This window comes from Erpetoichthys calabaricus, chromosome 11, assembly GCF_900747795.2.
Source record: "Erpetoichthys calabaricus chromosome 11, fErpCal1.3, whole genome shotgun sequence".
Taxonomy (NCBI): domain Eukaryota; kingdom Metazoa; phylum Chordata; class Cladistia; order Polypteriformes; family Polypteridae; genus Erpetoichthys; species Erpetoichthys calabaricus.
The window spans coordinates 91535007-91550690 of NC_041404.2; the positions used below are offsets into that span (position 1 = coordinate 91535007).

General features: G+C 37.3%; 1 protein-coding gene across 1 annotated transcript in view; it reads right to left on the reverse strand.

Moving 5' to 3' along the window:
* kcnj11l (potassium inwardly rectifying channel subfamily J member 11, like) overlaps positions 1-15684 on the reverse strand; it is a 63257-nt gene that overhangs the window by 32157 nt on the left and 15416 nt on the right. Inside the window, exons 2-4 of the mRNA XM_028813606.2 lie at positions 12699-13078; positions 11928-12167; positions 11557-11826 (exon numbers count right to left, since the gene is read on the reverse strand). Of these exons, the coding sequence (XP_028669439.1) occupies positions 11557-11826; positions 11928-12167; positions 12699-12857 (669 nt within the window). The 5' untranslated portion in view covers positions 12858-13078. The remainder of the gene's footprint in view (positions 1-11556; positions 11827-11927; positions 12168-12698; positions 13079-15684) is intronic.

The following is a 15684-nucleotide window of genomic DNA, read 5'->3' on the forward strand; positions in this document are numbered from 1 at the left end:
TGACTTAAATCAGTCAAAACTATACTAAAGAAATTAGGGCAGAATTGTTTTCCAGCCCATCATACTTAACTCATTTTAACTGTAAATGTGACTAGGAGGAAATAATTAAATTAGAAAGGGAGTTAACTGAGTAACAATGCAAATAGCACCTAGCTTTCTAGGGACCCTCTAATGCAGTACTGGTGCGGTGGGGCTGTGGGGGAATAAGCAAATAATATATATAAAACACATACACGCACATACAGATACCTGACTTGTCAATATGAGATGGACTCCTTAAAAGGAGCATACAATTAGTGGTGAAAGTTTCAAAGATGCTGTACGTTAGAAATAAATTGGGATTTACCTCTTTGGTGAATTGTTTTTTCATTTTTACTCTTCCTCTTAAGACTTCTTTCTCGTTTTCTTTCCTTCACTTTTTGTCCTTGTGCTTTTTATTTGAAGTAAATTGGGATGAACTGGATGACTCAGATGAACTAGAGCTTGAGGTGCTTGAAGCTGAAGATGAAGAATCTGCAGAAGGTGGCTCTGTGTAGGACTCAGTGTCCTCAATCACTGGAGCAGTGTTCGTTTTAGTTACCACCAAAAATTACAAACACATAAAAGGTCTGAAAGTGTCTTTACACTGCAAGTTGTCTTCTAAGGTTATTAAGCATCAATTTATGTGTTGCATAATCATGATGTTAAAGGATTCAATAAATATGTCTCTGTCATTTGGAAATAAAAAGTAATTAAAAACTAGACATTTTCACTAAGTCATCTTAGTAGTTCAGGATTTCATTATTGAATTACTAGAGGGCTTTACCCCCTGCTCTCTTTACTCGCCAACCCCCTGGCCTGTGCTACGTGCTAGCCTCTTTGCAGTTCTGTGGCTCGTGTATGGGGATGTGGATGTACAATGTAAACAGATTTTTATTTTCATGGGAATTGTTACATATGCATCAACAATGTATAACTGCCCATGATTGAATTTCGTTTCTTTCTCTCTATTAAATAAAATTACTTTTTCGAATATTTGGCTTTGAAATTTGTTAACTGTTTTTGCAAAAGCTATTCTAACCGGAAACTGTTAACGTTTTAATACGAATAGCATATCAAGATCTCCTTTGTTGTCTAATGTTATCCGCAGAAGATGTACTACATTTCCTTTCTTGGATACATCCTTCTTTCTACAGTAATTCATGTGCCAGTAATTCATGCGTTATAAGACTGGACGTTGTTAATGGTTGTAGATATTCTTCGTGATATTATAAGTTGTTGTTTCATCTTCCGCATGATCACCACCAACTATTTCATTATTGTCTATTGTTGTGCATTTAACCAATTTGCCATGTAACCGTTCGACATTTTTGGATGCATTTAACCAATTTGATGTGTAACCGATCGACATTTTTGGTGTTAATTCGTTTGACTTCCTTGTTTCTCTGTGCTAGGATTGCGCGTGTACTCAATTTTTATGTTGATACCCCTTTGAGATGAAATTGTTCAATAAGAGTTGGACATAATATGTCTTCTTTAATTAGGAATGTAAAGTGAGGAAAACATTAAAATGTATAAGAGCTGAGAGTGCAGAAAGTGTGTCTAACAAAAGCATTCACACCAATGAGAGTATGGAGAACCATGGTCTTGTTTGAAAATGTATGAGAGAAGGGAGTGACTTGAAAATATCTCAAGCCAAAAGTCTTGTCTCGCGGGACTTGAAAATATCTCTCTTCCAAAAGATCTCGTCAGGTCGAAAGATTTTTTTAATATAAGAGTGATTAGGTAAATTAATAAAACAATAATTTTTAACTTTTGAAAAGAATGTTATCTGTTGTACAGACAAAGCAAACCTAAATGGTTGTTTCTAAACAAGTATATTTAGCATGTACCTCACATTTCTTTTCATTAGAAATTGGTGCATTTAATCCTTATTTGTGTCATTTTGAAATATTATGAAATAGTCTGCACAGTGCAGACAATAAATCCTGAACAACCAAGATAACTAAGTAAAAATGTCTAGTTTTGAATTACCTTTTATTTCCAAATTTCTGTTACAAGGATAAAACTAAAGGGTTCAACAAACTGCTCCTTACATCACATTTCTTCCTTCAGCAGGGCGCTGACCTGGTCATGTTGCAGCCCAGTGCCTATTAATGTATTAATTACCCCTTTACACACCTTTATGATACACGAGTACTGTAGTTGCAACTTTAGATTAGGTACTGCTAAAACCTCCACAACTAATGAACAAAATGGTTTATAAACATGTGCAAACCTGTATAATGCATGAAGGGCTTCAACTGGGTACTGCAGAAACATTTAAAACTAATGAATAAATGGTTTATAAAAATACACAAATGATTAGAATGGATGAATTGTTTAAAACATCTACAATTAATAAATAACCGATTTAAAAACATGCAAAGTATAAACGCTGGCAAAAATTCTTGCAGTGTTATAAGCAGGCCAGAACATGGAATAGCCAGTTTTATAGGCTGTACAACTCATGAACAACACACTTGCATATGATAAATCATATGCAACTTAATATTTAAAGATATGTGTCCCTAATCAGCTAGATATTAGTGAATGCAGTGCCAACATGAGTAATGTGCTAACAAATGGTAAAGAATGCCTTACTAACCATTTTTTAAATAATTTGTAAATGTTTAAAAGTATGTTATCTAATGTATGAATTATCATTTAATAACATTTATAACTATTTGAATGAACATGAACTCATGATCTGTTAAACATTGCATAATGCTTATTATAAAGTGCTACCTATTTTGGAATCTGTCTCTGAAATGTGAATAACAAGTCTAGCCAAATCCAAAGACCACTGCCATCTTTTTATATCAGACACAGTCAAAGGCTGGCATTCAGGATTCAGCCAATTGTTATCAGCCAACTATATGGGTGCTATAATCACATGACATACTACTGGTCACACAAAATCCGGATATGTTTGTCATTTTTATAAGCACGGACACTGAAGCTGTTAACCGTTAACAGCTCAAAAAAAAGAAAAAAAAGACAGACATTTGGCTACAAGGCCTCAATTCTCAACTAGAAGCAGCCATTTTGTCAATTCAAATGTGGTGAATAAAAACGGGAATAGTTGTGCAGCAATGCTAAGACTGAATGGACCAGATAAAGTGAAGCAGCACAAATAATTGAACACCCAAGAAGCCCCATAGAAATGGAGAAAACAAACTACATGCAGGTCCTGTAACCCCAAAGAAGACTGGTCTTTGTTCCTCAAACAGTCATATATTTTGACTTAAATATATGTTGTATTTTCTCAAGATATGCTTCACAAAATTCCTTATAAATTGTTCCATGTCTTGATTGACATCTATATTAAACTCAGTTCAATTACAACATTAAAAAATATTAAAATCCCATGGGATTATTGAGTGATATCCTTTCTAGCACTACATTGGTTTTTGAAAAAAAAAAAAAAAAGGATTAACACACTCACCCATCAACAAAAACACTATTTCTCCTCATTTAGTTAAAAAGCTGAAATTTGGCAGGATGGTACATTTAGTGGGCATCTGCTAAAAAAAGGATAATTTTGATACTGTATATGAATATTATGGGTAAAACATAACAGAAAAACTAAATACCCCAAAATCTCAAAAACACCTTGACAGATACGATTAAAATTTGGTGATGTTTGCTGAAAAAAAATGATTAATTTGTCCATATTTTTTGGTAATGATTTATGAATTGGTTACTCTTAGCGATTGCGTCCTTTTTTCTTCAGAGAGCCACAAAGGAAGGAAAGGAATCATACAGAAGTGGGGCTGCCGTTTTATGCAAGTGAAGATCACTAAAAGAAGCGAAGAGAAAGGATGAACATTCTCTTCATGCTTAGCAAGCTTCATCCTTGGACACACGCAGTACTCCTTTTTTCAGTTGGCTTCTTACTCCTTGCGATGCAGTATAAAACATACAAATTTGAAGGAGGTTGTCTTCTGTGGATGGTTGGTTGCACTCATATAGAACAAATACTTTGAACAATGGAAGGGAAAAAATGGGCCCATGGTATTGGAATACATGCAATACTACAGAGAACTGCAGTGTGCCCTTGGAAGCTAGACCATTATGTGCTGCTATGTTCCAGTTCACAGAACAGAAAGAGTAAAGGGCCAGTACAGAGCACCAGCTCACTTCAAGCACTGGGTACAACAGGAGTCAGGAGCGACGGTATGCCTTGGTAAGTTTATATGCCTGCTCATCTCAGTAAAGGAGTACTCAAAATACAGAACATACAGGAGATGAACACTGCGGTGCTTTTAACTGGACCGATATTGGCACAACCCAACTCTAACAAGATGGAATATTAGTGTAGCACAACGCTCCAACCACTCTTTCTTCCAAGTAAACCGAGTACTACCAGCAATTTGCTTCCACTTCAAGCATTGTGACATTGTACATAGTTCATGATATTATTTCTTTTCACCAGTCTTTTTATGTACAGGGTGAACCAAAATGAAGTACAGTAATCCCTCCTCCATCGCGGGGGTTGCGTTCCAGAGCCACCCGCGAAATAAGAAAATCCGCGAAGTAGAAACCATATGTTTATATGGTTATTTTTATATTGTCATGCTTGGGTCACAGATTTGCGCAGAAACACAGGAGGTTGTAGAGAGACAGGAACGTTATTCAAACACTGCAAACAAACATTTGTCTCTTTTTCAAAAGTTTAAACTGTGCTCCATGACAAGACAGAGATGACAGTTCTGTCTCACAATTAAAAGAATGCAAACATATCTTCCTCTTCAAAGGAAACAGAGATGAAAGCAAACAAATCAATAGGGCTATTTGGCTTATGTATGCGAAGCACCGCTGGTACAAAGCTGTTGAAGGCGGCAGCTCACACCCCCTCCGTCAGGAGCAGAGAGAGAGAGAGAAACAAAGTCAAAAATCAATACGTGCCCTTTGAGCTTTTAAGTATGCGAAGCACCGTGCAGCATACTTAAAAGCTGCACACAGAAGGTAGCAACGTGAAGATAATCTTTCAGCATTTTTAGACGAGCGTCTGTATCGGCTAGGTGTGCGAACAGCCCCCCTCCCTGATCACACCCCCTACGTCAGGATCACAGATAGTCAGCGCAAGAGAGAGAGAAAGAAAAGTAAGTTGGGTAGCTTCTCAGCCATCTGCCAATAGCGTCCCTTGTATGAAATCAACTGGGCAAACCAACTGAGGAAGCATGTACCAGAAATTAAAAGACCCATTGTCCTCAGAAATCCGCAAACCAGCAAAAAATCCGCGATATATATTTAAATATGCTTACATATAAAATCCGCGATAGAGTGAAGCCACGAAAGGCGAAGCGCGATATAGCGAGGGATCACTGTACCACATTTCTCAAGGTCATTGCATGAGGTAGAGGCAGCTGAGTGGATTGGGGTGGGGGGTCCTTTGATAGGTGATCCCTTGTAGTTTTCAGTCAGCAACATGGCTTGGTCCAGTGCGCACCATGCCTTCGCTGTCGAAGAGTTCTTCAAACACAACAAATCCATCATCGCTACGCAAAGCGCCTTCCGAATGCACTTCAGCATTCCTCCTAAAGGTGACGTCCCAAATCAGAAAACGATTCTCCAGTGGGTGGATAAATTTAGACAGATGAGTACAACATTGAACAGAAAATCACCAGGCCATCCTTGGAACGCCTGAAAATATCCAAGCTGTAAGGGCATCAATTTTGCAGTCTCCTAGATGTTCAGAGTGCTAACATGCTTCTGCCTTAGGCATTTCCAACACGTCTTTGAGGAGGATTTTGCATGAGGACCTTAATTTCCATCCATACAAAATAATGGTAGAGCAGTAACTCGCTGAGAGAGCCATAGACAGTTGTGCATTGTCGCTGCAAAAGACAATGGCATGTCAAAAAATGGTTTGCAGAATGTTTGCACACATTTCCATTTGAATGGTTATGTAAATAAGCAAAACTTTCACTACTGGGCTGAAACCAACACTCGTGAACCTCAGCAGAGACCCCTGCACAGTGAGCATGTTTGGTGTGCCATTGTAGGCCCTTACTTTTTTGAGAAGGGGGGGAACAGCAGTCACCATCACTTCAAAACATTACATTAAAATGCTAGAGAACTTTTTGCGGCCCCAACTGGAAGAAATGGGTGTGTTGGATGCCTGGTTTCAACAGGATGGAGCAACTGCTTATGCGGCGTGGAGATCCATGCATGTTTTATGGGAGATGATTCCGGGGAAGTTGATCTCCCTACGGGGTGATGTCTGGTGGCCTTCTGATCTCGCCCTGTGCAATTTCTTCTTGTGGGGCTATCTCAAGTTGAAGGTATACAAACACCTACCTTCAAACCTTGAAGCCCTCAAGGACGCTATTTATCATGAAATTGTGTTCAGAAATCATCTTGAAGAGGTGTATCTGGTGGCCACCACCTTGACATCATTTTTAAAACACGGTGAAAAAAAAAAAACTATTTTGTATTCCCTTTCTTGTGTCATAATGAAATTTATTTTATCTTGTAGCATTTTTGTAGAATAAATGTTTGAAATGTTATACTTTCTTGGCTCACCCTGTACAATGCTTAAAACATTCAGTTAATTGTACCTCCCATGTAAATGTTCAGTGTATAAAAGTCAATGCTGTATGTAGTAAATTAAAGCAAACCACGATTGTGTTTATATTGCTTTTGATCTAATATCTCCAAAAATTTGTGATGGTACAAGATCCCACATCAGAAAATTACATTACATTCTGACTGAAGCTAACTTTTTCACAGGATATGCTACAGGATGAAATTCTATTTCTACCCCAAATGACCATTATTCCTACTAATTACCTCTATGAATTCAAAATAATATAGTTTTCTGTAAAATATTTTTCTAAAGATCATCAACAAAAGGCAAGGTCAGTCACAAGGAAAAGCAAGAACTGATCTACAGCATAAATGTTTTATTCTTGGGCAATTGTATGTAATATATTAAAAACTAAGCGCTCCAGCACACTAATAATATTAAGTCCTGGGAAAAAAATAAAAAATATTGTATATAGAAAAGTACTCAGTTATATAGTATTTCTGATACATTCAATTAACAGCACTGTACCTGACTCCCCCGGCCTTAGGAAATTTTCCTTGGCAAAGCTAGTTAATACAGCCGGTATACTGTATATATTTTTGTCCTAATTCAATTTGTATCAGTTACTGTTTAATAAATAGACATATACTGAGTGCCCTTGTTTCTAGGCACATTGACAAAAAACTAATATGGTCTTACATCTAATAGTGTTCAGATGTAGTATTTAGATATAATTACTGTACTTGTATCAAGAGGACCAGACACTGTCAAGAAAATATTTAAATACACCCTAACCTCAAGCCTTCATTAACAATACCATACAGCATAGATACATGAACATGTGCTAATTTCTCCATATCCTGATTCTCATGTCAACATGTTTTCTTAATTTTGTAGAATGTGTACACACATGCATGCATACATACATATACATATATATATATATATATATATATATATATATATATATATATATACACACATATATACAGTGCATCCGGAAAGTATTCACAGCGCGTCACTTTTTCCACCTTTTGTTATGTTACAGCCTTATTCTAAAATGGACTAAATTAATTTTTTTCCTCAGAATTCTACACACAACACCCCATAATGACAATGTGAAAAAAAGTTTACTTGAGGTTTTTGCAAATTTGTTAAAAATAAAAAAACTGAGAAATCACATGTACATATGTATTCACAGCCTTTGCTCAATACTTTGTCGATGCACCTTTGATAGCAATTACAGCCTCAAGTCTTTTTGAATATGATGCCACAAGCTTGGCACACCTATCCTTGGCCAGTTTCGCCCATTCCTCTTTGCAGCACCTCTCAAGCTCCATCAGGTTGGATGGGAAGCGTCAGTGCACAGCCATTTTAAGATCTCTCCAGAGATGTTCAATCGGATTCAAATCTGGGCTCTGGCTGGGCCACTCAAGGACATTCACAGAGTTGTCCTGAAGCCACTCCTTTGATATCTTGGCTGTGTGCTTAGGGTCGTTGTCCTGCTGAAAGATGAACCGTCACCCCAGTCTGAGGTCAAGAGCGCTCTGGAGCAGGTTTTCATCCAGGATGTCTCTGTACATTGCTGCAGTCATCTTTCCCTTTACCCTGACTAGTCTCCCAGTCCCTGCCACTGAAAAACATCCCCACAGCATGATGCTGCCACCACTATGCTTCACTGAAGGGATGGTATTGGCGTGGTGATGAGCGGTGCCTGGTTTCCTACGTGAGAGAGAGAGAGAGAGAGAGATAGAGAGATAGAGAGATAGATACTTTATTAATCCCAATGGGAAATTCACATCAGACCAGAAAATTTTCTTTCTCATGGTCTGACAGTCCTTCAGGTGCCTTTCGGCAAACTCCAGGCGGGCTGCCATGTGCCTTTTACAAAGAAGTGGCTTCCGTCTGGCCACTCTACCATACAGGCCTGATTGGTGGATTGCTGCAGAGATGGTTGTCCTTCTGGAAGGTTCTTCTCTCTCCACAGAGGACCTCTGGAGCTCTGACAGAGTGACGATCGGGTTCTTGGTCACCTCCCTGACTAAGGCCCTTCTCCCCCGATTGCTCAGTTTAGATGGCCAGCCAGCTCTACGAAGAGTCCTGGTGGTTTCGAACTTCTTCCACTTACGGATGATGGAGGCCAATGTGCTCATTGGGACCTTCAAAGCAACAGAAATTTTATTGTAACCTTCACTAGATTTGTGCCTCGAGACAATCCTGTCTCGGAGGTCTACAGACAATTCCTTTGACTTCATGCTTGGTTTGTGCTCTGACATGAACTTATATAGACAGGTGTGTGCCTTTCCAAATCATGTCCAATCAACTCAATTTACCACAGGTGGACTCCAATTAAGCTGCAGAAACATCTCAAGGATGATCAGGGGAAACAGGATGCACCTGAGCTCAATTTGGTGCAGTGGTAGTGCTGCTGCTTTGCAGTAAGGAGACTGTGGAAGATTGTGGGTTCACTTCCCGGTTCCTCCCTGTGTGGATAGCGCTTTGAGTACTGAGAAAAGCGCTATATAAATGTAATGAATTATTATTATTAATACCATCCCTACAGTGAAGCATGGTGGTGGCATCATCACGCTGTGGGGATGTTTTTCAGTGGCAGGAACTGGGAGACTAGTCAGGATAAAGGGAAAGATGACTGCAGCAATGTACAGAGACATCCTGGATGAAAACCTGCTCCAGAGTGCTCTTGACCTCAGACTGGGGCAACGGTTCATCTTTCAGCAGGACAACGACCCTAAGCACACAGCCAAGATATCAAAGGAGTGGCTTCAGGACAACTCTGTGAATGTCCTTGAGTGGCCCAGCCAGAGCCCAGACTTGAATCCGATTGAACATCTCTGGAGAGATCTTAAAATGGCTGTGCACCGACGCTTCCCATCCAATGATGGAGCTTGAGAGGTGCTGCAAAGAGGAATGGACGAAACTGGCCAAGGATATGTGTGCCAAGCTTGTGGCATCATATTCAAAAAGACTTGAGGCGGTAATTGCTGCCAAAGGTGCATCGACAAAGTATTGAGCAAAGGCTGTGAATACTTATGTACATGTGACTTCTCAGTTTTTTTATTTTTAATAAATTTGCAAAAACCTCAAGTAAACTTTTTTCACGTTGTCATTATGGGGTGTTGTGTGTAGAATTCTGAGGAAAAAAATGAATTTAATCCATTTTGGAATAAGGCTGTAACATAACAAAATGTGGAAAAAGTGATGCGCTGTGAATACTTTCCGGATGCACTGTATATATGTGTGTGCTGATATATATATATATATATATATATATATATATATATATATATATATATATATATATATATATATATATATATATATGTATGTATGTATGCATGCATGTGTGTACACATTCTACAAAATCAAGAAAACATATACACACATACACACACACACACACACACATATATATACATATATATTCATATATACATACATATACACACACATATTTTATATATATATATATATATATATATATATATATAATATATATATATATATATATATATATATATATATACACACACACACATATATACATATATACAGTATATATATATATACATACATATACACACACACACACACACACACACACACACACACACACACACACGTATATATTCCACAGCCCATTTTAATCACATCACAAAATCTTTCCACCAACAGTACTGGAATTTAGTTGTGCTTTCATCTGCTACACAGACACTCTGGGACAAGATACAATGCGTTACCATTGACTAATAGATCATTTTGCATCTCTGCACATTTACTTGACTTACTCTAATTCTTCTAGTATTCTACAAAATGTGTGCCACTCTCCAACATATTTATTGTATCAATAACTAGATTTTTTGGGTGAACAATTCTCAGTGTATTGGAGACACTAATATCTGTGAAAAAAAAACAAAAACATGCCAGTACACTGAGTACCTGTTGCCATGCTCATTTTAAAGTTGTTAGCCATTATCTTCATGAGTTACACACAATCACTATCTATTGAAAGCTGCCTGGTCTAAAGTACCCCCTCTGCACTGTTAAATGTTGTACCTAATCGAGCCCTCGGTTAGATGGGAAGAGTAGGTGTACCTAGCACACTGCTCACAAAGCTTATAAATTCCTTTACAGTCAAGAAATATTAGATTGTCATATGCTATATTACTCCAAATAGTGCAAAACGTCTCACATATCCTATAATTCAAGAAACAAAAGTGAGATGTAAAAAGGAGCATGCGGTGCAACCTTTGCAACACCAGTACTGCCATTAAAAGTAAAATAAAGTTAAACTGTAGTTCATGTTGTACAGCCAGCAAGGATTTGATTTGTCCATACGATTATGCATGATTAGCATGGTTAATGTCTAATACACTAGTCCTTAATGGGCATACAAAGAATGATGTTATGCTGAAAACACTGGAGAAACAGAAGTAACAAGAACCAAAATAAACAAATGAAGCAATTAAGGTAACAAAACATTTTCATATACCAATTTGGGTAAACCACAAAGAAAGATGGTGTCTGCCTCTCTATGGAGAAATCAGGAGAGATGAATTTCTAACCTTGTTTTTGTGAAAATACCATGATATTACATGCCAGTCTAAGTGTGCTGTGCCCTAGGCACATGTGAGTTTGTGTCCTACCAAATCATCACGATGGTGTGATTATATCGCAAACATGAAAAACGGCTGGGATAAAGCAAAATCAGTAAACAAAAAAAAAAAAAAAAAAAAATTGTTAATAAAACAAATATTTTAAAAATACACAAAAAGCATTCAAATAACAGTGGAACTTAACAGTTACACATATGATTCTGATACCTTAAATATTTTATACACTAATCTTAATTATTTTTGTCAGTCTAAAGAAATAGCTGTGGGTATTTTGATTTATGATTGCTCCTTAGGATTTCAAAAGCACTTGGATTGTTAAGAGAAAAAAACCCACAAATTATAAATGTAGACAGTGTATCTATATATTACCTGCATTTGGATAGTAGCAGAAATTATCATACTTTTCCGCAGATCCCCAACACGGAACATGAGAGAAAGTCGACCATTTCGTGGAGCAATCACAGCATTTTTGCTAAATATTAGAGTTTCAGCTCGCCGATTGGCCTGTGCGGTCTTCATGAAAATGCAGCCCAACATGACAGCATTAATAAGAAGGCCTGCAATATTCTGAATGATGAGAACTGTAATTGCTAGGGGACACTCCTCTGTAACCATCCTCCCTCCAAAACCAATTGTCACCTAAACAGGAAATCAAACTTTTAGTAAGAGTGGAAAAATCTGTTATGAAACCCAGAACATCAAAGCAAGCTTTATACACTACAGACCCATTTCTAACATACCTGCACTTCAATGGAAAACAAGAACGCTGAGGTAAACGAGTGAATAGAAGTCACACAGGGTGGAGTCATCCTTGACGTCTCAACTATAGGAGATTCCAGATCTCCATGGCCAAAAGCAATAAGCCACCACACCATAGCAAAAAGCATCCAAGAGAAGAGGAAGGCTGAAGTGAAAATAAGAAGGGAATGCTGCCATTTCAAATCCACCATAGTGGTGAAAACATCTTGCAAAAATCGTCCCTGGAAAAGAAGTTGATAAAATGGACCTTATTAATAAACTATACAAACATTCCAAAGGGTGAAGTCTGGAAGCTGTTTGGTAAAAAGATTCAAGATCAGCAAACCATACGTGCCACCTAAACAAAAAATAGACAGCATAATACAAACAATGAAATTCTTTACTTTGGTGGTGCACTCTTTTCAACAAAATAATTATTGAGCCTGACATAAATATACCGAAAAAGCCAAAAGAATGAACTGTTCTATTCTAAGTACATAAAAAAGTACATATTTTGTGCAAGGCTGGGACACTAAGTTTGCCATGGATAAGAACAGAACCTACAACACTGTGGTTTCATGATTCAACTGTGCCCATTCCTTTAGCACAAAAAACAATTTTTAATACTAGTGTCATGTTTTTATATAGCAGATAGACTTCAAAATTCAACATAATTACACTTCTTGCAGTCTTGATGCTTTCCAAGGATTAACAGTAACAGCATTTATTACCAGTATTTACCATTTGGTTTTGCCACATAGACCACTACTCACCTGTTCCCGGATGTTCTTGTGGGCAACATTGCATGATCCATTTTTTGTAATAAAGCGAGCTCTCTGTGCCTTAGGCCTATACCGGGACTGAACACAATTCTCCTCTACTAGCCGTGTTAACAGGAATTCTTCAGGCAACAAGCCTTTTCGTGCCAGCATGCTATCAGAAAGGTCAGGACTGCTTCCAGCAAGATTAAAACAGATCTGCTCAGCAATAAAGTTCTCACAGGGAGCAGGACTTAACAGTGGTTCTTGGTAGAGTGCTCAAACTGTTTAAAGACCACAGCTCTACTTTTGAAACTTCTATCAGGTAGCCATATGCCTAAGACCCTTTCTGAGGCTGCTCTTTAATCTGGTACAGCTTCCAAAGTCATTCATTCCTACATGGAAATAGAAAAGAATAAAATTTAGTGTCTTATTGAGACTTAGACATATAGTTACGTGTTGATTTGTGTCTCCCAACACCTCTTCTTAAATATAATGTACGCACTCAAAGCTTCAGGTAAAAATGATATGCTTAACAACTGTAATCGTCTGGCTAACTGTGGAACAAGAAAGGACTGCAATCTATTCTGCCAAAGGGTGCAACTAACTATACTACCAACAACTAATGTTTCTATTTTAAAATTAAAATAAAAGTTGAAATATTAAATTAAAATAGAGATTATTTTTCTACTGTATTGCAGTAAATCAAACAAAACATGCTAATTTCTGTAGTAAAGAGTGGACAGCTGGACAGGTAACATAGATTGTCATGTTATACTTACAGCTCAGTTTATGAAAGGATCATTTACTGAGCTACAAAAAGTAAGAAAATGTACACATGGACTTACATTCAGGAGTGCTTGGGAACTTAACTGATTTTACATTGTTAGTTACCTCATCAAGGAGTTATTTATCAATTTTTTTAATAATATCTTTTGCAACAATAAATCATATTCATATAATACACACAATTACATGAACTAGTAGACTATATTAAATATGTGCTTTTAACAGAGCTTTTCAATTTGATGTGGTTAAAAATGTAGCCCAAATACACTTGCCCAGGTTCAATAGCTTTCATAGACAGCAACATCCAACTGAAGTAAGGTAGAATTACATCAACTGATTTGTTATTGTTAGTTATGGTGGGTCATTGACTAAACATTTTTAAAAGATGTATCCAATAGAGAGTTAAAAATCTCCGTTGAAGTAAAATTGTCAGCTGCTTAAGACCAGAATGAAGAGCAGGTATGGAGCTTTTGTATGTCCGTCTTGAGAGGCGCTGTTATTTCTCTAGAATTATAAATAATGCTAGTAATCCCAGAGTCTCATTCTCTACAACTGATCGTCTGCTAAACCCAGGTCACTCAATGGAATGCCTCCAAAATACTTCCAGTTAAACTTGTGAGGCTTTTGCTGTATTTTTTTTTAATCAAAAAATTAATGATATTAGAAATAATATAGTACATCTCCCCCATATGATCCTCTTAAACCCCGGTACTCCATTATAAACAAATTAAATTCTTTCACCTCGATAGATTTACCTGATATATATAAAATAATTTCTCAACTGAGACCCTCCACCTGCGTCCTTGACCCAATACCAACAAGTTTTTTCATAGAAGTATCCGGCGTACTAATTGATTGTATTCTTGACATAGTAAACTTGTCATTAGATACAGGGGTTTTCCCAGATTGTCTTAAGACTGCTGTAGTTAAACCCCTACTCAAGAAAAATAATCTTGACTCCTCTGCTTTTGAAAATTTTAGACCTCTCTCTAACTTGCATTTCTTAAGTAAAATTCTAGAAAAAGCAGTCATTATGCCGCTTAATAATCACTTCAATAAACATGCTATTCTTGATGAGTTTCAGTTGGTTTCAGAACAATTCACAGTACAGAAACGGTACTCGTTAAAGTAGTAAATGACTTGCAGGTAAATGCAGACAGAGGCCGTTTATCTCTTCTCATCCTCTTAGATCTGAGTGCCGCATTTGATACCACTGATCACAATATTCTTAGAAATCGCCTTAGTCAGTGGGTGGGCCTCTCTGGCAGTGTCTTAAATTGGTTTGAATCCTACCTGGCAGGTAGAAAATTCTTTCTAAGTTGTGGTAATTATTTTTCAAAGACACATGATATTCTATATGGTGTTCCACAAGGCTCTATCCAGGGTCCGGTGCTCTTTTCGATTTACATGCTTCCATTAGATCAGATTATCTCGGGGCATAATGTGAGCTACCACAGCTATGCTGATGACACAATTGTATTTATCAATAGCATCTGACGACCCCGACTCTCTTGATTCACTGACACAATGTCTTACTTGTGTTTCTGAATGGATGAGTAGTAATTTTCTCAAACTAAATAAGGAGAAAACTGAAATTTTGGTGATTGGCAATAATGAATATAATGAGGTTATTAGAAATAAACTTGATGCATTAGGATTAAAAGTCAAGAAGGACTGGGACCTGAATTTTAAATCACATATTAATTAGATCACTAGGACAGCATTTTTTCACTTAAGAAATATAGCAAAATTTAGACCTCCTATATCATTGAAAGATGCTGAGAAATTAGTTCACTTTTGTTTTCTACTGTAACGCACTCCTCTCAGGACTACCCTAAAAAGACATCAATCGATTGCAACTAGTGCAGACTGCAGCTGCCAGAATCTTAACTAGGAAAAGAAAATCCGAGCACATCTCTCCAGGTTTGATGTCACTACATTGATTACCTGTGTCATTCAGAATTGACTTTAAAATACTGCTTATGGTTTATAAAGCCTTAAATAATCTCTCTCCATCTTATATTTTGGAATGTCTTACACCTTACACTCCAAGTCGTAACCTTAGATCTTCAAATGAGTGTCTGCTTAGAATTCCAAGAGCTCAACTTAAAAGAAGTGGTGAGGCGGCGTTCTGCTGTTATGCACCTAAAATTTAGAATAGCTTAACAATAGGAATTCACCAGGCTAATACAGTGGAGCACTTTAAAACAGT